This window comes from Camelus ferus, chromosome 28 (genome assembly GCF_009834535.1).
Source record: "Camelus ferus isolate YT-003-E chromosome 28, BCGSAC_Cfer_1.0, whole genome shotgun sequence".
In the NCBI taxonomy this organism is placed as follows: domain Eukaryota; kingdom Metazoa; phylum Chordata; class Mammalia; order Artiodactyla; family Camelidae; genus Camelus; species Camelus ferus.
The window spans coordinates 7,659,240-7,685,089 of NC_045723.1; the positions used below are offsets into that span (position 1 = coordinate 7,659,240).

General features: G+C 45.2%; 1 protein-coding gene across 2 annotated transcripts in view; it reads right to left on the reverse strand.

Annotated features, from left to right (window-relative positions):
* The window catches only part of KCMF1 (potassium channel modulatory factor 1), a 66,262-nt gene extending 43,058 nt beyond the window's left edge, over positions 1–23,204 (reverse strand). Inside the window, exon 1 of one of the 2 annotated variants that reach the window (XM_032469784.1) lies at positions 16,998–17,150. Coding sequence is in view for 1 of the 2 variants with exons in the window: in XM_032469783.1 (XP_032325674.1) it covers positions 22,873–22,888 (16 nt within the window). In the remaining variant the exon portion in view is untranslated. Of the gene's footprint in view, positions 1–16,997; positions 17,151–22,872 lie in introns of those variants that run through there. The other variant, XM_032469783.1, reaches the window with a different exon arrangement.
* Positions 23,205–25,850: the final 2,646 nt, after the last annotated feature.

Consider the following 25,850-nt stretch of genomic DNA (forward strand, 5'->3'; position numbering starts at 1 on the left):
ACACACAGAAAGAAAACAAAACAAAAAAAGAGAAAAGTGCACAAATCATAAACACCCAGATGTGGGGGGCAGGAAGAGCTCAGTGGGAGAGCGCATGCTTGGCATGCGTGAAGTCCTAGGTTCAACCCCCAGCACCTGCATTAAAAAGCCACCTTTACACAACACTGTAAATTGACTATACTTCAGTTGTTAAAAAATGAAAAAACAAACAAGCAAACAAAAACTCACCCAGATCAAGCAACAGAACATTAACAGAACTCTGAACATCTCCCTCACGCCCCTTCTAGTCACTACCCGAGTTACGATCCTGATTGCTAACATCCTGGCATGATTTCCCTGTTTCGTGTGTGTATATATATCAACATGCAAACACAGCAACACTTGCAGAGCTTTTTCACGGTCACTCACGCACATCTGAGGCGCCCGCTGTGTACATTCCAGCTGGACTAAGACAAGTGGCCCCTCTGCCTTCTTGTTTCAGTTCATCTTATAAGCAAGTATCCTTTTCAGGGTCTATGTACTGTCATGTTTTTCAGCTTTTTGTACTGTTCGTAGGTGACTTCACTCTTTAAAAAAGGCCTTAAGTGTAGTGCTGAAGTGCCGTCTGGTGTTCACATGCACCACAAGGCTGTGATGTGTCTTATGGAGAAAGCATGTGTTGGATAAACTCTGTTCAGGCGTGAGCTCCAGCGCTGTTGGCTGTGAGTTCTATGCTTACGAGCCAACGGGTATATTAAATAAGGTGTCTTTCAATAGAAACACACAGAAAACAAGGTTACGTACTGATCTGTTGATGGAAGTGTGACCAGAGGCTCGCACGAACCTAGCCCTGTATGTCCCCTAGTATCACTGGCTCAGTGTTTGCTAATTCAGTGTTCACGGCAACTTTATAGAACACAACTACCAAGAATAACAGGAATCAACTACACACACGCGCGCACACACACACACACACACACACACACTTACATACTTTTTCTTTCGACCTGAGCACACAGTGATGCCCGGGGAGTCTGACCCAGGATCAGCTGCTTGTCTGGACTTGGCTGATACAATTCATGCTCTCCCCTCCAGGAAGGAGGTTCAGCTGAGGACCCTCATTTCACCCCACAAGTGTTCTGCTCTGACCTGCTCCTGGGAGTTGGGGGGGGGGGTACAGTGATCTGACCACATCTCTGCTGGACATTCACCCTGGTCCACTCGAAGGCCCAGCCAAATCTTCACTCTGTGGCAGCCCTGACCTTTCAAGGTTCCCCATGACTTCTCCAAAGGACCCCTGGGAACTCCCAGGGAGGCTGAGAGCTGACTTTGTTCAGCTTCTCCTCTCCTAGGAGCTTGCATCCAATAGTACAAACCGTCCTTTCCTCACACACAGAGCTTTGAGCTTGCTACCCGAGGCTTCATAGCTGAACAATGTGCTGCTTAGATGGGAAGAGACTTTTAAGGTGTAGAACTATAGAGAAAGGGAAGAGGATGACCCAGACAAAGGTCCAGGCAGTGGTTATGGACATGTCTGTGAGGTGGTCTATATTTTAATATAGATGGATACAAGGTCCTCTGTTTTATTATCTTTTTACTTAATATAGACATCTTGCATACTGTTTGGAATGCATGACACATTTCTCACACATACATAAAAATTCCATTCTCAAAGGAAAGGACTGACTGACATATATCTTAAAAATGTCAAATACGTTTAGATTTTTTTTAAAAAAAAGCTATAAACTTCTTGGGGGGGTATAGCTCAGTGGCAGAGTGCAGGCTCAGCACGCATGAGGTCCTGGGTACAATTCTTAGTACTTCCATTAAAAATAAATAAATAAACCTAATTCCCTCTCCCCACTCAAAATTTTTTTTTAATTTTTAAAGTTTTTTAAAAAGCTATAAACTTCTTAAGAGAAACTATAAGAGGATACTTTTATTACCTCTTAGAGTGTGAGAACTTTCTAAGCAACACAGGGAACTTGAAACCATAAATAGGGCAAGAAGCACAATGTAAATTTGATAATAGGCAAGTATAAAACTTTAATATTGGCAAGATACACAAAAAAGTCAAATGACAACAAATGGAGAGGAATACTTGCAACATATACAACAAACAATAGGTTCTTAAAGATTAAGAAAAAGACCGACAGGAAAAACAAAACAAGAAAAATGGGAAATGATATATGAATAGGCATTACTGAAAAGGAAGTATCATTCAAACACATCCCTGGTAATAAAAATGAAGTGTGTCTAAAGCCCTCCAAAAATGTCAGTGCCATTCATACAAAGGCCTAATTCAAGAAAGGCCCAGGAAAATCTTAGAGCAGAAGATTCAGGCATGACCAGTAAAATGAAAGATAAGTATAATGATCTTATGAATCACACTGGCTCCTTCCTAAGGTAAGATCGACCTATCAGTCCTCCTCCAAAAAATTCATTTGGTCTCATTCTGCAGGAGTTCTAGCTTAGGCAACACCCTCAGCCAGCATGTAAGACTGACTCAAGGCCTTCATCCTATGCTAACATTTTCCTTAGCTTCCTCATACAGTTACATACTTGCTACATCTTTTCTGAGTCTGTAATACCAGAATGTAAAGAATAAAGCCAACTGAAAGGTCCCTCCACACTAGGGAAGTAACAATCTTATATTTGCAATAATGTTACAAACGATTTTTCTACTAGTCTTAAGGAGGATCCCGAAGTGTTTTTCAAACTACAGCTCATGGCTCAGTATAATCAGGTTAGTCACAGTAGCTCTCAGCTAGGAGTGCCATTCTAAGGGGATCGATGGAGATTATTTTTTGGTCATTGCAATTACTGGGGGTCTATGCTAATTTGAAAAGATACATGCACCCCAGTGTTAATAGCAGCACTATTTACAATAGCCAGGACATGGAAGCAACCTAAATGTCCATTGGCAGATGACTGGATAAACAAGTTGTGGTATATACGCACAATGGGATACCACTCCAGCATAAAGAAGAATGAAATAATGCCATTTGCAGCAACGTGGATGAACCTAGAGATTATCATATTAAGTGAAGTCAGTCACACAGAGAAAGACAGATACCATGTGATATCATTTAATATGTGGAATCTAAACAATATATACAAATGAACTTATTTATAACCCAGAATTAGCATTTTCTCTGGATATATGCCCAGGAGTGGAATGGCTAGATTATATAGGAACTCTACTCTTAATTTTTTTAAGGCCTCTCCATACTATTTTCCATTGCGGCTGCACCAATTTACATTACCACCAGCAGTGCAGGAGGGTTCCCTTTTCTCCACACCCTCTACAGCATTTATTATTTGTAGGCTTTTTGATGATGACCATTCTGACTGGTATGAGGTGATACCTCATTGTAGTTTTGATTTTCATTTCTCTAATGATTAGTGATGTTGAACATCTTTTCATGCGCATGTTGGCCACCTGTATGTCTTCTCTGGAGCAATGTCTATTTAGGTCTTCTATGGGGGGGGGCGGTAATTAGATTATTTATTTATTCTTGGAGGAGGTACTGGGGATTGAACCCAGGACCTCATACATGCCAAGCATGCACTCTACCACTTGAGCTATACCCTACTCCCTTCTGTCCATTTTTTGATTGGGTTGTTTGTTTGTTTGTTTTTTGACATTAAGCTATAAGAGCTCTTTGTATATTTTTTGAAATGCATTTTGTTGGTCACATCATTTGCAAATATTTTCTCCCATTCCATAGATTGTCTTTTTGTTTTATTTATGGTTTCCCTAGCTGTGCAAAAGCCATTAAGTTTAATTGGGTCTCATTTGTTTATTTTTGCCTTTATTTCCACTACTTTAGGAGACAGATTTAAAAAATTATTGGTGATTTTTGTCAAAGAGTGTTCTGCCTATGTTTTTCCTCTCGGAGGTTTAGAGTATCTGGGCTTACATTTATTTTATTTTATTTTATTTTATTTTTATTCTTTTGGGCTTACATTTAGATCTTTAAACCACATGGAGTTTATTTTTGTATATGGTGTTAGAGAATGTTCTAATTTCATGTTCTGTGTCTGTCTTTGTGCCGGTACCATACTGTTTTGATTATTTTAGCCTTGTAGTGTAACCTGAAGTCAGGGGGCATGATTTCTCCAGCTTGGTTCTTCTTTTTCAAGATTGCTTTGGCTATCTGGGGTCTTCTGTGCTTCCACAGAAATTTTAAAAAAATTTTGTTCCAGTTCTGTGGGAAATGCCACTGGTAATTTGATAGGGATTGCACTGAATTTGTAGACTGCCTTGGGTAGTATGGCCATTTTAACACTATTGATCCTTCTAATCTAAGAACATGGTACATCTTTCCATCTATATCATCTTCAATTTCTTTCATCAGCATCTTAATAGTTTTAGGAGCACAGGTCTTCGGCCTCCTTGGGGAGGTTTATTCCTAGGTATTTTCTTCTTTTTGATCCAATGGTCAATGGAATCGCTTCCTGGATTTCTTTTTCTGATATTCTGTTGTAAGGCACAGATATGCTAGACTCCTACGTATTAATTTTTTATCCTGCTACTTTACCAAATTCATTAATAAGCTCCCGCAGTTTTCTGGTAGTGTTTTTAGGATTTTTTTATGTATAGTACCACGTCATCTGCAGACACAGTTTTACTTCTTCTTTTTATTGGATTTTATTGGATTCTTTTTATTTCTTTTTCTTCTCTGATTGCTGTGGCTAGGACTTCCAAAACTGTGTTGAATGAAAGTGGCAGGAGTGGGCATCCTTGCCTTGTTCCTGATCTTAGAGGAAATGCTTTCAGCTTTTCACCAATGAGTATGATTTTAACTGTGGGTTTGTCATATGTGGCCTTTATTAGGTTGAGGTATGTCCTCTCTATGCCCAGTTGATGGAGAGTTTTTATCATAAATGGATGTTGAATTTTATCAAAAGCTTTTTCTAAATCGATTGAGATGACCATATGGTTTTCATTCTTCAATCTGTTACTGTGGTGTATCACATTGGTTGATTTGTGGATATTGAAAAATCCTTGCATCCTTGGGATAAATCCCACCTGATCATGGTACACGATCCTTCTAATGTATTGCTGGAGTCAGTCTGCTAGTATTTTGTTGATTTTTGCATGTAAGTTCGTAAGTGATATTGGCCTGTAATTTTTGGGAGTAATCGCAGAAGGCTAGGTGTTGGGTCTTCTCTAAATGTTTGGTAGAATTCACCTGTGAAGCCACCTGGTCCTGGAGTTTAGTTTGTTGAGAGTGTTTTGATCCCTGATTCAATTTCAGTGCTGGTAACTGGTCTCTTCACATGTCCTACTTCTTCCTGGTTCAGTCCTGGGAGACTGTATCTTCCTAAGAATTTGTCCATTTCTTCTAGGTTGTCCATTTTACTGGCCTAACAGCTTTTATTCTAGTATCTACATATGTCTCAGCTCTTCTATTTTCCTGTAGCTTTTATAAGATCTATCTTCCGATCCTATTCCTTTTAAATCCAAAGGTATTTACTGTGAGTAGATACAGGTACTCAACTACTTCACTGTAACATCGAAGGCAGTTGATGACCTATCTACTAACTTTACTTCAGGATAATCAAGTCATAAAATAGTGTTGTAGAAATAAACTGAGACACTAGGCCTGACAGAGTTGAGAATCATTAATTCAGTGGATCTTAATCAGAATTTCTTGAGAACAGAACAGAACTGAAAACTTTGAGAGTGCACTGCAAATAGGGTATTGCTTCATGAAACTTCTGTTTCCACTTTAGATGTGTTTTCTGGCACTGTGAAGATGTATTTCTGACTATAAGGCAAGGCTATTAATAAGCTTGCAGGTCGCTGTTAAAGTGGCCCCCAGTAGCGGAACAGATCGGTGGCCAGGAATTCGCCTACGAGGTCCCTCGCGTTTGGCTGCTTGCTCCGCAAAGGTCCCCTCCTCTGGGGCTCTCAGCCCTACTCTGGGGTCTATTCCCCACCTCCATGCCCTCCTCCTCTCTCCCAAGGAGGTGTTCGCACTTCCCTACTCCGCATATGTATGCCTTCAAGTCACTCTCTTTTTTCTTTTTACCTTTTCTGTCTTAAAAGCAAATAAACAAAAGAACTGTGGACATGGCAAAAGGCAAAAAAAGTAGCCTTTTTAGGCATGATGAAATCCAGAAGGCATAAAGGAAAGGCAGAGCCATCTCTACAATAAAAGTGAAAATCTTTGGGGGAGCCAAGACATCATAAACAAGGCAAATACAACTGGGGGAAAAGTCCTACGACATAAGCAAGGCTTTAATACCCTTAAGATGGGTAAAAATCAGGAAGAAACAAGAAATTCTGTGAGGGAAAAAAAGTGAGTATAACAAAAATTTTTAAATGAAAACTAAGTTGCACAGCTACCCTGTGACCCAGCAATTCCCACTTCCAGGTATTATACACCAAGCCACTTACTAAATCATCCCAATAATCCTAATAATTTTTTTTTAAAGTTTCAGGTTTTTCTAGGTAAGAAGTAATATTAGGGGAAAAAAGATGGTTTTTATTTTCAAACGTTTATTTATAGTGGTTATTTGATTTCCTGCCTAAATAATATGTTCACTCCACTAGTCTTTCGTGAACAGCGTGACGCTACTTCTGAGGGGGCCATTGAAAATCTGAGTGTCACCCTGGCATCTGGGAGGTCAGTGCCAGGGATTCTAGAAATCTGCAGTGTGACGGACAATACTATACAGTGAAGATCTGTTCCAACTTTCACATAGCTTTCAAAGGTCCCAACAGAAAAACCTGTTTATAATTATCTGAACTTAGAAGCTAACTCAATTTTACACACAGATACTAAGTATCTTTTGTAAGATTTTAACACACTCTGAAATCACCTGTAATATAATTGTTTGGATAAATTGTTTAAAATTTGACACAAGGAGTTGTTCAAAAGAAACAGCACTAATGGCAACAATGTTTAAGGTAGACTGCCCAACACAACACGTCTGTAATGGATTTGCATTTGCAGCTATCACATTCACAGTGAGTCTTATACAGGTACAAGTATCTAACCTCTTCTGTATTTCCTCTAATAAACACAGGAAAAATAAACATGGAAAAACCAACATCTTGCAACCACTAAGAAACAGATCCAGGTAGCTTACATCAGTAACTGCCAATGGAGGGACAGCTGACAGTTTGAACCCCCTGAGACAACCAGTCATTATAGGTTTCTCAATGTGATATAATGGAAAGCATTATGAAATATTCAGCACCTATGAAACAGTCTATGAAACAAACATCTGAATCAACCCTCTAGAACTTATTACCACTTAAAAGAAATATGGGGAATGAAAGAATATGCTAAAATGGCATCATAAAAATGCAAACCAGAATGTACGAAATACTATCAAAGAAAAGATCCAGCTTCTTCAACAAATAAATAGCATTTTCAAAGGTAGGGAGGGCTGCTATTAATAGAGATTTTAAAGGACATAACAACCAAATGTAATTATATGGCTCTTGTTCAGACCCTGATTTCAACAAACTTTAAAAAGACATTTCTGAGACAACTGGGAAAACTGAATGTGAACTGGGTATTAGTACTAAAGAATTACCTTTAATTTTGTGAGGTGTGCTGATGAGACTGTGGCACACATGTATCAGCTAGAGATGAATACTGAAATATTTATGGGTAAAATAATACGCAGGTCTGGGATTTGCTTTAAAAATGTTTAAAGCCCCCAAAAGGAAGGGGGCAGGAAACTGATATAAAAATGACAAAATGCTGATGTGCAGAAACTGAGCAACAGAACAGAGGAATATATTACCTATGCGTTAATCTCAGTCAATTAAAAAAAAAAATCTTAGAACAGAAAAAAAAAATACAGAATCACATCCTTAGTCCTCTCTTTACTCTAGATTGCCACTAACCCATGAGTCAACACTCTGTGAGCTACTCAGTTGGCGATGAATTCCTCTGACGTCATCATCAATACAGCTATCCTGTCCACGAGGACAATGACAGTCTCTGATACGCCCCAGTGAAGGAAAGACACTGTCTATGGCGATGCTCTGATACACCAGCTTAGAAGCCCAGTCGGGAAAGAGGTAAGCTGGGTGCGCCTGCTTCTGATATGTGCTCAGTGGATCCTGATCACGACCGTCTTTCATGGGCCTTTTTCCCAGCAAAACTGTTCTTTTCACTGTTCACAACTTCTCCCTTGGGTTTTCTTGTCTTGGCTTTCTTATTCCAGATTCTTCTCTGCCCATGTCACTGGTCTTGAATGTCTATCTGCTTCTACTCCAGCCAGGCAAGTCCCTTGTCCACAACTTGCTCAGACCTCTTCTCCTCAGGCCCTTTGCCTTCATCTGAACACTTAGCTTCACAGAATGGCAGAAAAGAGAATACTCATAGCTTTCACTGTCCTATAATTTTAAGTAGGTTAGCCTTTTAGTACCTCCTGTATTTTGATACTTCTTTCCCCATTATATACAAATTCCTTGAAGGCAGGGACTACATCTTACCTTATATACCTTATCTTATCTTACTTGCCTTACATACTGTATGTAATGTTAGCACACGAATTATAGGCACAGAATTTAGAAGGATGGTAGACAACTGTTTTCTATATCCAAGATGAAAATGAAGAAGATGGCTCAAACAATGAGTGCTTATTATATGCCAAGCGCTATTCTAAACATTTTATATGTAACAGCCACCAAATACAACCACCCTAAGCACTATGCCCACCTCGTGAAATGATACACAGAGAGACAAACAACTTACCCAAGGTCACAGTAGAGTGAGTGACCAAGTTGGGGTCTGAACTCAGGCAGTCTGGCTCCAAAGTCCCACTGATAAATTTACTATTCAGCATCTCAGAAAAAAACTGAGTAAACAGAAAATTTTATCCACTGAAGAAGTCTAGCCTCAGAGAATATAGAAGCTAATAAACTCTCTCTGAGCCTACAGCATTGGGTCACTTCACTCCAGCAGCAAACCCAGTGGGAAATGAGCTTGGAATAAGAGTCAAGGGATCCGAATTCGAGTCCTGACTGTGATCCCAGGTAACATGACTCAGCCTTCTAAACGGCAATTTCATTTGGAAAGAAGAGAACGCTGGTTTCCATCTGGACCAAAAGGTCTATTATTCTATCTTCTCTTGATTTTATTGGAGAGAATAGAACTAAAATAAACCAATTCATTATCCAGCTGCCAGCCTGGCCCAGCTCCCACAGCGAGCTCTCCTGGCTGGGCCCGCAGCACTGCAACACAGGAGACACCCTGGGCGCGCCGCCTCTGCGCTGCCTCTTTCCTGCTACTCTGGGGGAAAACAAGGGTCACAGGCCTCTAGACAGACATCTACCTAGTAGAAGAGTTGGGGACTCAAGCCGCAATAAACTAGAAAGAAGGGCAGCAGAATCACATCATGTCTCAACTTTAAGATCCCTATGCTGTTGCTGAGTGTGTATTTGTTCACACTCACTCAACCAACTAAGGTCCAGTTTAGTCATCACACATCTCTGCTTGAGCATCTAACTGATGTCTCTTACCCAGGAGGTCTGAAACAGAGCTCTCGGATTCCGCCTCCAAAAATGCTCCTCGCTCCGCACCTCAGTAAATGGCTCTCCCCTCACCCACTCAGCTCGCCTGCACCACACCACGAAGTCCTGCTGGCTACACGCTCGAAGGATGAAACCCCAAGGCCCCGCCATCACCCACTGCACCCACCCAACCTGGACCAGTGCTCCCCACCTCTTCTTCCCCACTACCCCGTGCCAGGCCAGCTCCACCTACCCTGCGCCGCACATGGCCCACTGCACTCTAACCCCAGGGCTTCTACATCTGAAGCCCCTGCTTCAGAGAGGGGTCACCTCTTCCGAAAGGCTTTCTTGACCAATCTTTTATAAATAAACACAGAGACCACGCATTCAGCTCCCATCAGTCAATCCTCAATCCCTCACTCTGCTTTATTTCCATCAGAGTATTTACCACCAACCAAAGTTATGTTTCTTTTCTGAGCCCCTCCCCATTAAAACACAAGGTCTACAACGAGAACCCCCACCCTTGTCTCTCATTACTCTACCCCCATCTCAACAACCAAGTCTGCACAGTATCTCCTGAACGAGTGACCTTCCCAGGCTCCAGTGCCAGTCGCTGGTATCTGCCTTCTAGCTGCAGCCATGTCCCCTCCCTGTCTCAGCCACGCCTTCGGTAGCGCGCCTAACTTCTGCTCCTTCAGGGCTGAACACACTGCAGTCTGGGCTCCAGCCTGTGCCTGACAGCGCTCACTGATGTTCACAACCTTCCCCGCTCCAGCAGTCCCAGCCAAAGAGCACTTCATTCCTTGTCTTCCTGACCTTTCTGCAGCAACACTGAGCACGTCCTCCTTCCAGAAAACCACCTTGCTCAGTATCAATGACAGCGCTCTCTCCTGGTTCTCCTACTCTCCAGGTGACTCCCTTCAGCCAGTCTCCTGTTCCTTAAATGTTCAGTGTTCCCAAGGGCTTAATGATCAGTCTCCTCGTCTTCTTAATCCCCCTCAAAGGAAAACTCTTTCTGCTCATGTGTCTTTCCATGAGGATACTCTCCCCAGCATCACATGCAGCTTAAATACATGACTTCTTTTGGGAGGCCTTCATGAGTTTGTCCACGAAACTGAGAAGCCTCCCGTATCTATTCTTTCTCGACACCACGTGAGTATCAGTTTATTATAGTTCACACTACGTTGTATTATAATTATCTGTCTCCTCCTCGAAGGCTGGAACTCCCATTGGTTTTTTGTCCCCAGTGCCCAACACAGTGTCTCCATAAAGAGAAGGCATTGAATACATATTTATTAAATAAATGGATTAAAGCAGGAGTCAGCAAACCATGGCCCATGGGCCAAATCTGGCTCACCACCTGTTTTTGTACAGCCTGCGTGCTAAGAATAGTTTTCACATTTTGAAAGGTTTACAAAAGAAATTTTTAAGAAGAATAATATTTCAGAGATGCCTGAAAGTTACGTGAAATTCAAATTTCAGTGTCCACAAATAAAGACGGACGGGGTGAGAGCCATGCTCATCTGTTTCTGTTTAGTCTTATGGCTCCTCTCACACCACGGCAGTCGGCAGGAGTAACTGCAGCTGAGAACACGTGGCCCACAAAGCCACACCTGCTCTCGGCCTGTACAGAAAAGTGCACAAAGCTCTGGAGGAAACATAAATGATCACGGACTTTGGTTTCTGACAAAACTTGGTTCAAAGTCTGGCTTTACCACTTACTGTCTGCATGACCCAGGACAAACAAGTTAACCTCTGAGACTCAAATTCCTCATTTGTACAACAGGCTAATGTATCCCACTGGGTTGTTCTGAAATTTTACAAGGCCTTTTAAGTGAGGTCTTTGCTGCAGGAGCCAGTCCATAAAGTGCACAGTACAGAGCACAGCTTAATGCTGAGAACCAGGCCTGTGTGACCCCGGGCAACGTAGTTAACGTCTCCGTTTCCTCATCTGCAGAACTGGGATAATATACATACCTCACAGGACTGCCCTGAGAATTAAACGGTTTGGTCCCTGTGAAATGCCGAGCACGGTGCCTCGCAGGCAGCACGCACTCAGTAAACGGCACTGTCAGTAAGGCAGATGCTTGGTTAGTGGGAGTTTCTCCCCCTCCCACCTCTCACCCCTATGCAAAGCCTACACCTGAAGGAGTTTTAAGTCAGTACTCGCATGACAAGCGCTATTAGAGATGATGGCTGGGCAGGAACCGGTCTCTGCGGCTTCCACGTCACATCACAGTCCTGGCTCTCGTCTGGGCTCCCTGGTCCTTCCTTCTCTAGAAGCTTCTCCCTTAGAAACACTCAGGTTTCAGTGTAGGGGGCTACAAAATTAAAATTCTTTTTTCTAGCCGAGACGCCACTTTCTGACGCCCTAACATGGTCTTTCTCAACTCCTGATTTCTGCCTAGTGGCCCGCCGTCACTTCACCCTCGCCATGTCAAATGCTGGGGATTGCTCTCTGCCCACCTTTGCCCATCTCTCCCTTCCTGTCTCCCCTGTTCGCCAGAAGAACCTGCTCCCCTCCCAGCACCGTGGCTGCTGGGCCTGAAGTTACACGTCAGTCCCTGCTCTCCTGCAGTGAGACTTCATCTCAAGTCATCTTTCCTCTTTTTGTTCCCACTGTCAGTGGCTAGTCCAGGTCCTTTTAACTTCAGGCTGTACCAAAGAGCCTCTAACTGGTCCCTGCCACAGGCACCAGTCTGTCCCACACACAGCACACACTAATCTTCATAAAACACACCACTTTCCATCATGTTCTTTTTCTGCTTAGAACTTTTGGTGCACCGCTCCCTATTCCATGCCATAATCTGTATGGAAAAGGGAAAAGACTGACCTTAGGGCGGCAATCGAAATCCTCCCGTCTACCTTGCTCCAATCTTATCTCCCGCAATAAAAATACTATCACTTTACAGTTGTGCAGGGCTTTATCTAACTTAGAAAGCATTCCTGCACGCTCTGGTATCAGCCTCCACAACCCTGGGAACGAGGCCAGAGAGGCATCAGCATCCTTCCTGCAGCGCCGCAGGTCAGAACTGACACGCGGAGTCCCGTGTCCAGAAGCGCCCGTCTCCCTGGTGCCGCCCAGCCCCTCCCCCCAGCACGGCCAGGTTCTCCGGGCTCCGCACCCCGCCCCTCCCGTCCTCTCGCTTGGTGGACATCCCCAGAGTGACGGGGGGGGGGGGGGGTCTGTAAAGAAACGTTTCTCGGAAGCGCTGGGTCGCGCCACGTTAGGTGCTTCGTTTCCGCCATGTTTACCAAAAAGACCCCGCTCCGGAAGAAGGGCCGCTAAAGCGCACTTCTCAGAGCGCCCACGGGGAGACAGGCCTCGCCGCCGCCCAGGACGCGGGGGCAGGCGGGATCGGGCCCGGCCACGCCGACTCCATTTCCCGCCTCCCCGCCCCCCTCCCCCCCCGTCACTGTCCTCCAGCCACGGCGGCCTCGCTGCCGGTCCCAGCACACTGCAAGGGGCAGCGCCTCTGCAGCTGCTGAACCCTCTCGACACAGCCTTCATTTCACTTAATGCAAGCTTTATTCTTCTCATGTTCCGTCTTCGCAAAGGCCCTGCCTGACCACGTGCCTGAAGCAGGCCCTGTTCTCTGCCCCCTTAGCCTGCCGTGTGGCTCCTCACACTGCCCGTCACCTCCTCCCAGCACTCCATTCCCTAGTTACTCTTCTCCAGCCTTTCCCAGGGATCCACGAACCCTTCCCATCAAGAGCCACACAGTGAGCAGCTCAGCTTCCTCTGCCCCCACCACACAGCTCCCCGCTGTTGCCCAAAGCAGCTCAGGCAACATGGAAGTGAGGAGATAATACAGCTTGATTTACCAAAACAGGCAGGGGGCCCGGACTGGCCCCAGGCCAAGCACCCCCAGCATGTTCCTTCTAACAGTGTGAGTGTCAGGGGGACAGGAGGCGTCTCCGTTTTGTTTACTGTGGTTTCCCTGTGGCCAGAATAGTGCCTGGCCCCAAGCACACATTCATTAAGTATGTGTTGAGTAAATAAGTAAAAAGACCTAGCCTGGAGTGGGGAGCTACGCTCCTCTTCCATCCTCAGGTGACAACAGCGCGATGTTCAAGAAGAATGAGACCGAGGTCATTGGCTCCATTCCCACTGGGTTAGTGCCGCACCCTGCAAAGTGTCACAGCCACTGCGCACCTGTCACCAGCAATGGCCACCTCACACAAAAGATGCCTCTGGCTTTAACTGGCAGGAGCGCGTTAAACCCAGAAGTTCTGATTCAGCAGCGCTAAGGCAGAGCCTAAGACTGTGCATTTCTTTTTTGTGGTGGTTTTTGTTTTTGGCGGCGGGTGGGGGGAATCAGGTTTGTTTGTTTGTTTTTAACGGAGGCACCAGGGTTGAACCCAGGACCTCGTGCATGCTCAGCCCACACCCTCCCCCTAGAATCTGCATTTCTAGCAGGTTCCCAGATGCTGATACTGCTGGTCCTAAACCACTGGGAGAACCACTGGGTGACAGCACCCAGAAGCGACAGTACTGGCATTTTTCTACTATTAAAAAAAAAAAGAGAGAGCGAGCGAGCCACAGATCCCTGATATTCCAGGGGTCTGACTGGAGGGAGGCTTCGGGGGGAAAAAAAGGAACCATAAAACTGACTGCTCCAAGAAACTGCTGCTCCAGTAAAATGAAGACAGAAAAACACTAGGGCTTTAATTTTTAACAGACCGTCTTCCCCACACTCTGTTTCCACTTGCAAATCTAGTTCTCACTGGCTAAAGCAATAAGTCAAACAGGTAAAAGAGAGAGGTCACAGTGGGCGGCTCACCTTGACACGGTAAGCTGAGTATCAGCTCCACAGTCAGTTTCCTGAAAGTTACTTTGGAGAAGAACCCTAACCACCCGCACCTCTGCTATTAGATGCCAAGAGCCTTTTGGAGACGGATACTAGCGCCTCAACAATGAAACACATCTACAATTAATTACTAAGCCTAGGGGTCACTTTCTTCAAATGATGAATTCACCATAACAGAACTTGCAAAGGGCTAGTAACAATTTTTATAAATTCTACATTTGTCAACGCAGGGGGCTTTAAAATAACCCCCCAAACTCACATTAAAATCACCCCAAAGCCATTACTTACACCTCATCAATCTGAACAGCCAACAAAGGGATTAGAATTTATATACATTTGTAGCTGTTTATAAAGTGGGTTTCTACTGTGATGGTTACATGTAGCTAAAGCAGTTTTAAAATAACTGTAAGGTACAAAAAAGTTAAGGTAAAATCTAGCTCCTTAGGAGAGAAATTCAAGAAGTAGAAATCCAGAATATTAATGAATGGATCATTCAGTAAATGGCCATACTGCATCAACATGTACTTCCACAAAGAGACAGTATATGTTCAAAAGATGAATTAGCAGACCCCCAATGTATGAGTCTAAAGTGTTTCTCAGCTAAGACCAAGTATTTTTTAATGAAAATTTAGCATCTGAAATAAAAAGTAAGTGTGAAATATACACTAGGTTTTCATAGCATTGTAAAGAAAAAAATATAAAAATATCTCATCAACAATATGTATATGGATTACATCTTGAAATGTTATTTTGTATAAATTGGGTTAAAGCATTAAATTATTAAAATTAACTTCACCTCCTTAGTTTTGTTACTGTGGCTACCAGAGAATTCAGATTTCTATTGCACAGCGTGATGGTCTACCCCAGTTCTGCAGGCAGATTTGCTATCTCTTCTGCCTTTGGTTGATTTCTTAAAAGCTTGTAAAAAATGACATGGAGCAATGAATGAGCATGAAGATCTGCAGTATGTCTGACACAGAGTGACGATCCTTGATCCTGGCCTAATTCAGGACCACATGGGTCAGGTGCTCACTGTAACTTGAGGCTCTAATCATCACTTTTCCTAGAGAAGGGGAGACTAGCCCACCTCTGTGACCACTTTGTATACCCATATCTGTAGCTACACAAACACATGAACAGTTTACATTCATTTCAAACTGCAATTAACTATGTCAGAACCCCTCACAGTGTTAATAAGGATGATCGTAAGATCTCTGATTATGAAAACTACCCAATCCCCAACACCCAGCCAGCCCACAGGCTCCTGGCATGTATTTCATTCTTGCAGAGAAGAAAGGACACATCTGTAACAACTCCTTTATGTAAATCCCTGCCCACTTTACTTCAATGTCCTTACGTCCTGATTTAGAAAGTTTGCTTGCACTGCCAAACCCCTACCATCACAGAGGACACCAAAGGGGAACGCTGGGGGAGAATAACAGGAGGAAGGAGGGTCTAAGTTATCCACCCCAACAGTTGCTAAATGACCATAGGACTTTGCAAAAAACCACACTGAATACAAAAAGCAAATGTTCAATCCCTTGAGCTCTTTCCTAAGCATCAAAAAGACACTTACATATGCAGACATGTGTTGAGACTTTCAGTCTAAGCGTAAGACTGTTACAGACAGAAATGTACCACTGGACAGAATTAGAAGTGATTGTGAAAATAAGCTTTAAAAAAAAAAGGGGGAGGGTGCAAATATTGCCAAAACATTAAAACACTTACATGATTTAATTACCCTGTCATAAAATATAAACTTCAAGGACTAATTCCAGCACACTGGAAAAGAGCCACAACCTATGCAACAGAAAAGCATGTAATTACCAAACATGTGTTTCAAACCCACTGAATATTATCACCATGCAGCAAGGGTCAACAACTGGTGGCAAGCTCTGGAGATGACTTCGAGTGGTACTTGAGTAGGCAGTCCATAAATACTCACTGAATGAATGACTGGATGAACCAGAGAACTCACACACACAGTGCAACTAATATGCAGAACCCACAGCCAGTTAATCTGAAACCAGAGCCAGAAGGAGAACAAAGCAGTAGCCGGAGACTAGTCCCAGGCTGCTCCCCTAGGAGTCGGCTACCCTAAGTCATTTTCACTGTACGTGCGTAGTTTATTCATCCCCTCTCACTTTTATGAAAGTTCCAAGTTCTCTTTCCTACAATCTCTCTCTCAGCCAGCTCTCCCACATAAAACACAAGAGAGCATTTTCCAGTCTCACCATTTTTTCACAATTATTGACATCTCTAACAATCACCCACAAATGTTCACTGGGCCTCCCAAAGGCCAGACGCTGTGCTGGGACAAAGGTAAGTGTAACACTACACCCACCCCTCAGCTAGCTTGGGGGGCAGGCAGACAAGTAAACAACTACAGCATTTAAAAAAAAAAAAAATGCCTGGAGAATGAGGCAGGAGTGCCACCGGAGGGAAGATTGCTGGATGCGGGGGAAGGGTGACAGTCTTAGAGAAGCAAAAAGAACAAAAGTCAAAGCCAAAAAATAAATTACAGATGAACATACCTGTGACTGTTCTAACAGTCAACTCATCAAATTAGCACTCCAAAGTGATTCCCCTAATGAAGATCCTCTGACTTGAGAAAAATGTGAAGTTCATGACACTGGCACTGAGTACTAGCAAGAGAAGGAACACACACACACACACACACACACACACACACACAATTCAGCAGAAGATAATGTACAAACCTAATTAGTCATGATGTCAAGAGGCTTCACCCACTTATTGTCTGTCCCTCCAAGCTGAAGGCGACTTGACTGACCCACTCTTGTGATTTCAGTTGGTTTTTTCTCACAGCAGTGATGAATTTCCAGGGATCCATCTGCACTTCCTCCCTGATACCCCTTGTGGCTACTGGCAAAGTCTGCTGGACTGCTGGTTGGTGCTGTGGCCATGAAGAAATAAACGGACCATGTACGTGAACTGGATGGAGCCACACTCTGCTCTCCTGCTATCCAGAGACAGGGCTAAAAACACAGGTTAACAAACACCCTGGGAGGGCGGTGAGAAAGGTGGCAGCCACGGCACCCTGGAAAGGGCCTACCGAGGCAATCCATCTCTTGCCAGTTTCACAGGACACTGAGTTTTCACTTCCTGGTATCCAGCTCTTAAGACACTTCATCAGGCATGAGAGTGAGTTTTCTGTTTCTGACTCCCTGTGGCTACAGACCCTTCCAGCTCCATGTCCACCCTGCCCGGCCTCTTGTCCCCAGTATCTCCGAAACAACTTCCCTCTTCCTGACCACTCACTCCCTTCCTGTGGAATCTGGGTAATCTGCTCCCTCAAGAGATTGTCTGCCTTATCCAGTATCTCCAACATGAATCAAGGCACAGCTAATAGAAAAAAAATTACCACATTTTAAAAATGCTCAGATCTGTATACCTCTTTCCTTAGTTTTAATGAATACCAACAATGACTGAAAAAACTATGCCTTATCATTTTAAGGAAATGAAAAACATCATGGCTCCTAGCACAACACTAAAATTAATGTGAGATTAAACTTTTATTAACAAAGATTTTAATCATGAACAGCACTACTTTTAAATTTTATGAGTACGAAGGGTAGGAAATGTTTCCTTTGAGTCCATATTCATGAAAGTAGCCCCACAGAAATATTTATAATGAAATGAAAAACACACTATTTTTAGAGTAATCCAATGATACCTTAATCTTCACTGAAAACAACTTTTGGAACCCCCCAATCTAAAAAGATCCAAACCTCAGAAAATGTATATGGTAGACATTATAAAGCTGATGTTTTGAAAATTAAGTTATGACTCATAAGCGCATGGACTTCTTTTTTGAAATGTAAGCCTAATATGAAGGGATCTGTTTGGTCATTTCACATCAGAAGTTTCCAAATTTTCCGCTATAAAAAAGTTTTCAATCTTTAAACAAGATTGCTGCTAATGCATCTTAAAATTCTAAGACTAAAAGGAATTTCTTCCAAACAAAATTTCCAACTTAAAACGAGAGGAAAGTTATATTTTGTTATATTTTAACATTCACACAAATGTCAAAATATGGGGAAAATGGGCTTCAAAATCAACTTTATACAAAATCATGAAATCAAAGACCCCAGAAGTTATTTACATTGTTATCTATCCTTTATTGAAAGTCAAGATAAATGTAATTCATGATTTATTGAAATCAAAAAAGTCTTAAGAATGTCACAATCTTTTAACAGATCATAAAATATAATAAATTATCCAACATGATAGCAAAGATCGGTATAGTGGGAGTGAAATCACTTTGCCACAGGAAGGCCAAAGGTACCACATTAAAATCACATGCTAATTGCCAATCCTAATTTTGCAGTCTCCAAGTCCTGGAAACAAAATTATTGCAATTCACTCTGGGATTGTCTGCATGTTCATTCTTAGTGTCAGATAGCAATTTTAGAAAAGAATTTAAATCTACTAACAAGAGTGGTACAATTTCAAAAAAAATGGTACAACTTTTAAAAACTTGAGTAATGGCCTACCTGCTTTTATATCTTACATTTTGAAAATAAACAGTATCAGATGCTTCTGAGAATAACATAATATGATCAATTGTCCACTTATTCACTATCATTTTTACATATGAAAATACTCAAAAAGCTAGGGGAAATATAAATCACATAGAGATAAGGACTCTATTTGAGATCTCAAATGATTTTACCCAAAATCAAGAGTAGCCCATGAAAAATCTAAGCAGGCACTCAAGAAAAGAAAGAGTTAGAAATCACAATAGATTCTCTCTCTGAAATTGGGCAAAAGTAGTTAAGAAAAAAAAGTTGGTAGTATATTTTGTTATTGACGAGTTTACCCTTCTTTAGGCATGTGTCACACTGGGCTGCAGAAGCTCTGCACACGAGCATCCTCCCCACCACACTTAAGGTGAGAAGCTGTGTCTCATTCATTCATCCCTGTATCCCTGGTACATAGCCCAGTGCCTTATACATAGTAGCGACTGAAAAAAGGTTGAATGATTTAAGGCAATAAATGTATTCCTAACTCCATGTAATCAATTAGGTGTCAACTCACGCAAGAACATTCATAATTTCATTTTAGCTAACAAGCATTGTGTAATTTGATGTTTTCTAAAAACTCTGCAAAGCTATTAAATGGATTTTAAGCTCTGAGTAACAGTTATATTTTAAATGCACTTAAAAGACAGTATATAGTGAAACATTAAAAAATACTCCTACAAATAAAATAGAAAATAGTTGGTTTCACTGTGTATAACACGGAATGAGATTGTGCTGGTATGGTGAACATAACGTAACTAGGCACTAATGCTGTAAAATGTTTGTTACAATGACAAGAACATTACAAAGTGAATTAAAAGAGGCCCTGGAATTCCGGTTGGCAAAGTCATAATGGGCAAGCAGGAGACTTAGTTAAGGCAGAGTACCACCTTCTCCACTCAGACATGATCGGGGGAAGGCTGTTTCCCACCCCCTCAGGAACTGGTTCAGTCCAAGGGCTCACTCCCCACTACCCAAAGGAAATGATGGAGTATCAAGCATGGTGGACCCTTTCTGGACTTCTCTCAATTCCAGCTCCAACAACTCTCTCCAGCTCCAGTCTAGAACAAAAATAGGCAAATTATAGCCCGCAGGCCAAAGTGGGCCAAAGTTGGCCACCTCCTGTGTTTGCATGGCCTGCAAGCTAAGGATGGTTTTTACATTTTCAAATGGTAAAACGGAGAATCATCATTCGTAACACATGAAAATCAGGTGAAATTCAAATGTCAGTTCTATAAAGGAAGTTTTCATTGGAACATAGTTGTGCTCATTCATTACATGTCGTCTACAGTTGCTTTAACACTAAGTGGCACAGCCGCCAGTGACCTTACAGCTCTCCAAGCCTAAGATATTCACTACCTGGCCCTTTACAGAAAAAAGCACGCTGACCCCTGGGCTAGAGCATTTCTCTGTGCTCCCAGCTGCATCTCATTTCTCAGAGATAGTCCACTGCTTCCCAAGGTAGACGCTAAACTTGACAGATGTCCATGTTGGGGCTGTATTGTCCAAAGCTACATCGTTACATATAACATAGTGCAACTCATCAGGATGGGCCCAAAGACAAAGTAACAAATTGCATGTATACAGAAGGCTCTGAAAAGGAAGCACAATGCAAGCACATTACAGGCAGCACAGTTCAAATCTTTTAGCAGACTACTACACACAGTTCTAGGTCACACTACTGAAAGGTAAACAAGAACTACAGAGAATTTGGAGGTGGACAGATGCTTAAAACAGCTCAAAAATAACCACTACAAAAATGGGATTAGTTGGCCCAAAGAAGAGAAAGGTGAGAGAAAGAACTACAATCCTGAGGGTGTCAACGCTACATTTTTTGATAGGTGAAATCCCTACGGATGAAAATAATTGGCAGCCTAAACTAAAATCTCACAAAACAAGAGAGAGCTAATGAATCAAATGTAATTCTTAATGAGACTGCCAATCCCACCTTAGGCCACAAACTAGACCCTTAAAAAGTAATCACTTGTCAAATACTGTAAGTCTTCAACTGACATATTATAGGAATGTTCCTTTTTCAGAAACATCTGGCATTATGTAAGTTACCAGAGGAGGTGTGTTATTAATGTGCTGAGGTTCAGTTACATTCAAGTAACTAAAAGGTAACTAAGTTTCATGACCACATGCCTCTCCACAGGACCAAACTGGGGGAAACGGGCTGAAGTTACAGAACTTGTGATATATTCAAGAATGCTCACACAGTGGGATTTTAATTACTCTAAACGATTACTGAGGGTGAAGAATCTTTCCAGGACACCATTCAACTAGAATAGTCAGTCTGCAGCTACCTGGATGTTTTCCTGACGCAAGGAGAACAGGTCTCAAACAGCTTTCCTCCATTGCTATGATTCTGTCATTTTAACTCTCCCAATTCTTATGAGTAAGAGCCTGCCACATTGATCTCTTTCATTTTGTCTTAAAGGGGGTCAACATACACACAACTACAGTCTAAAATAAGCCTTACTATCCCAAATTAAACTTTGATTATAACTTTAATTACAACTTATTTTAAATTATGAGAGGGAATATATTTCCACTAAGTAGAAAAAAATGGGAAAATAGGCATGGCCTCTAGATATATCTATGACCCTATGTACCTTATTTCTTCAAAATGTCCAACACTTGTACACAGTAAATGAAGAAAACACAGCATATTTCCTATCAGTTTTGTGACTTTCAAAATACAGAATCCTTGAACACAACACACTCTTTGAATCAATCTCAACATTGCAATTAGTAATGCAAATCCTGAAAGTTGCCCTAAATGTAATTCTGATCAGCCTGAGTTTTTCAACCTCGAAATTCTAAGGCCTGTGTTCCCCTAACACCCTTCCAACGGTGTGATGCTCACACGAATCTGACTCACTAAACTTTCTCCACGCCTACATCACCTATACAGGATTTTAACACCAAAAGTACATGGTATCTTCAAGCCACTTCTACAGTCTTGCTGTAACCTTACCAGGATAAACTTTTCGTCAAGTCTCATTATACTTTTTATTTAAAGACCTGTGGTAGTGAAACAAAGAAAACAAACCCCCTCCCCCTTTTCTAAACCATATGGCAGCAAATTGAAGTTAACTTATTTTTTACTAGCTCAACGCCTTTACATCGGCCCTAAATATTTCTCTCTTTGTGCCCTGGGACAGGGCTAGAGCTGTCTGCTTATTTGCAACTGTAACCCCATCATGTTTTTAAACCGCAAAACTGAGTCCAGAACGCCCCCTGACCACTAACAGACCTCACCATAGTCACTGACCAAAACCTGGTTTAGGTGGACGGTGCACGCCGGGCGAGGGGCCCACGGCCGGCCGGGAGCGAGCCCCCCTCCGACCGGGTGACCGAGCAGGGAGTTTGCTCGCCTGGCCGGGCCGGATCCGCCCCGGGAACTTGGTTACCCGAGCTCAGGGACGCGCCGAGGCCTAGCCGCGAGGCCGGGGCGGGCTCCGGGCGGCGGGGTCTTCCCGTTCCCCGGCCGCAGAGCCTTCCCGCCCGCCGTGCGGTCGCCCGCAGGCAGGGGCGCTCGCCGTCGTCGCCCGGCGACCGGACGCGCCCGCCGGGTCCCGGGCCGGCTCCTCGGTCCCCCGCCGCCGTCCGCGGCCGCACTCGGTGGCCGCGCCGGGCCCTTCCGGGACGGCGGGAGCGCTAGGCCGCGCCGCGGCCCGAGGCTCCGGGGCCGGCCGGGAGGGCCGCGGCGGCCGGTATCAGTCCCGAGGGCCGGGCTCCCGCCGGTAACGGGCCCCGCCGCCTCCCCTCCCCCTCCCCCGCCCCATGACAGTGCAAACCCTCCGGCCGGCCCGGCCGCCCCGCCTCCGGCACCAGGCCCAGCTCAGGGCCGCGGCCGTGGCGGCGGCGGCGGCGGCGGAGCCCCGGCTCCCCGCCCTCGCTCGCTCGCTCCCGGGCCCGGCGCCCCGGGCCCGCCTCGGGCTCGGCCGAAGTCTCCGCCGCTCCCCGGCCGCCCTCCGCGGCGCCCGGCCCGGGCGGGGTAGGCCGAGGCCCGGGCGGTGGGGGTGGGGGCGGGGGCTCCTCTCACCTTCATGTCGGGACATCCTAGTTCAGACGGTGGCGGCGCGGCCCCTCCGGGCTCCGGCTGCAGTGTCCCCTGCGGGGTCCCGGCGCTGCCCGCGCCGGCCGGCCGACTCCCACTCGACTCCCGGGCTCGGCCGCGGGGGCGGGGTGGGCAGGGGAGCGCTCCCGCGGCGGCGGCGGCGGCGGCGGCGGCGGCGGCGGCGGGGAGGCGGCGCGGGGCGGGAATGGGGCCGGGCCTGGCCGCGGCTGAGCTCCTCCAGGAGGCGGGTCCGACGCGGCGGCTCCGCCGGCGCCCGCCGTGACTCGGTCACTCTCGGGCCCGCCGGCTCCCGGCTGCGGCGCCGCGCTCCGCAAATCCCGCTCCTCCCCTCCCCCGGCCCACCCCCCGCCCCTCTCCCCCGGCTGCCGGCCGCCGCCTCCTCCTCCTCCTCTTCCTCCTCCTCCGCCTCCTTCCGCCGCCCGCACGCCGGCCCCGCCTCTCGCTGCCCGCGCCGGGCCCTGCCGCCCGGAGCCCCCGCGGCCGGAGGGCGCGGCGGGGGCAGCGCAGCGGCGGCGGCGGCGGCGGCTCGGGCGCGGTATTTGCCCGCGCTCGCCGGCAGGTCGCGGTCGGGCGCCCGAGCCCGGCTTCGGCCTGGGCGCCGCCGCGCCGCCGCGCAGCGCGCAGGGAGGAAGAGGAAATGCCCGGCCGCCGGCGCCCGCCGCTCGCCGGTTCGGCCGGCCCGCGCGGCCCGAGAGGCGCCCGGCCGCCCCCAGCCCCGCCTGGGGCCGCCCCGGGCCCCGGCCGTCGGCGCCCCCTCTGGTCCCGGCCGACCGCGGCGGCGGCGGCGGCGGCTTCCCGGCGGCGAGCTGCGATCCCGAGAGGCTCCTGCCCTCGGGCGCATGGCTGCCGGGCGGAGCACGGGCCGCGCCGTGCGGGCCCCGACCCCGAGGAGAGGTTGCGGACCGGCCGGGGACACGTGTTCGTCTTTCTTTTTAAGCCAGCGGCCCCGAAGGGAGCGGCGGCTGGCCTCCGGGCGTCGTCGGTGTTGCCCGGCCGAGCGATTCGCGGTCGGCAGGGCGTGGGCGCGGGAGGCCAGCCGGGAGGCGGCGGGGCTGGGCTGCTGTGCTCGGGAACCGGCTCCTTCCGAGACTCCGCTCCCGCCCGCCGGGTGTCTGGCGGGACCCGCGCAAAGTGTGTTACAGCCCCTCGGCCCACCCTGCGTGCGCTGCTCTGCACACTGTCGGGGTGTGTGTGTGTGTGTGTGCGCGCGACCTTTTTTTTCCTACCCGTGAACTGCTTTCCCGTTTCTTTTACATTTCTACCCTCTTCCTTGTCAACTTTGTTTTCAGGCATTATTAGTTCATCACATATTTATACTGCTCCTTACCACGTGTTAGTTGGTAGCGTGGCTGGTGGAAAGAAGTCGCACTTGGGAGTCAAGACATATCTGCCATGGATTCTGGTTCTAATCTGTGTAACCTTGGACAAGTTATTTAACCTTGCTGAGCTTCCGTTTCTTTTGTCTCTTTTTTTGGCTCTTGTTTTAATTTGCTTTTATTTTTGATTTTTTTTTTTTTTTTTGCATAAACTAGAACCGTACTCCTAAACTAAGTCTACTGAAATTGGACTCTAAAATACTACTTGCTTTGGGATTACTCACCATTACTAGTGTGATCTGCCGCAAATGACTCCGCCTCCTTGGGCCTTGGGTGTCCCATCTTCAAAATGAGCGCGATTCCAGATGATAATAATAACAAAAATAACAACAGGCATTTGGAGGATTAAGTGCTAAAATATATATAAAATATCTAGCACAGGACACAGCAAAAGCACAGTTTGTTACCATACTTCATTAAGTCTGATTTTAAGAAACTTCTTGATTTCAAAGATATTAAAAACTGGTTTTAAAGTCAAGGAAGTAGCTATTAAGTCACTCAGCTCCACCCAAGGGCTGTATTTGGTAGTAACTAATGATGAACTAGGTATCGGCCTAACGAAGGTTTAAACAAACTGGGATTTTAATGAGGACTTTTGTCACCAGAGTTATTTCCAATGCCTCTACTAAGCTTTTGCCTAAATTCAGCCCAGCACAGATATCGAAGAAAGTGTTTCACCTGGGCTGTAATTGGGGTTTTGGGGAACAGGGAGAATAGGGCTTCAAACAAGGCTGGCTAACACCGACTGAATGCTTCCCTGCGCTGGAGCCTTTGTAACATTTTACAGTACTGCGTGTGTGATCAGGATACCAAACTCTTAGGACTCGCAATTTCTTGGGCTGTAAAAGTGAAGACACCACCACCCGTATAGTTTTGTGACGAATAAATGATGTCTAGCAATAAATTAGTTATAGAGATGAAGGCATTATCAGGTAAATATATAGATATAGTCAGATAAAATGCTGGAGCAGGTAGGAGAGCTGAAGAACACTGCTGAGCTCCATAAAAATGAGTCTAGAAGTTTAGTTTGCTTTGGTTTGGGGAATGGTTAACTAATCCTGCTAAGGAGAGCGTACAGGTGGCTGGCTAAACCTGAAGGAAATATCAGATCTTTGACAGTTATTTTATTGTTTTTAATCAAGCAAAAATAAGAAAATTAAGAATCTGAAAAAAAAAAGGCTTTTTTCCTGTCTGAATAAGAGTAAGCAGGAATATTACGGTTATTTGGGGTTTTCATGCCTGGAGGAAACATTTCCTCAATTAAACTAGAGGTCAGGCCCTTCGGTTAAAACAACCCTCTTCTTGCTCTCCTGCTGAATAGGAGATTGCATTTCCCAAAAAAGGAGTAATTTAACCACTCATACCAAATTGTTCATCAAATGATTTCTGTTCTTCAGAAACGCTCCCTCCAGTCCTTTCCTTTCCCTGCACTTCCTGGAGTTCTCCTTCCGTCTCTTGCCTTGCCGACCCAAATTCCATGCTGTGGCCCAGTTGTGTTCCTTAAAACGAGCTAATGCATGTAAATATTGGTGAAATCAGAATAAGGTCTGTAGTCTAGTTAATTGC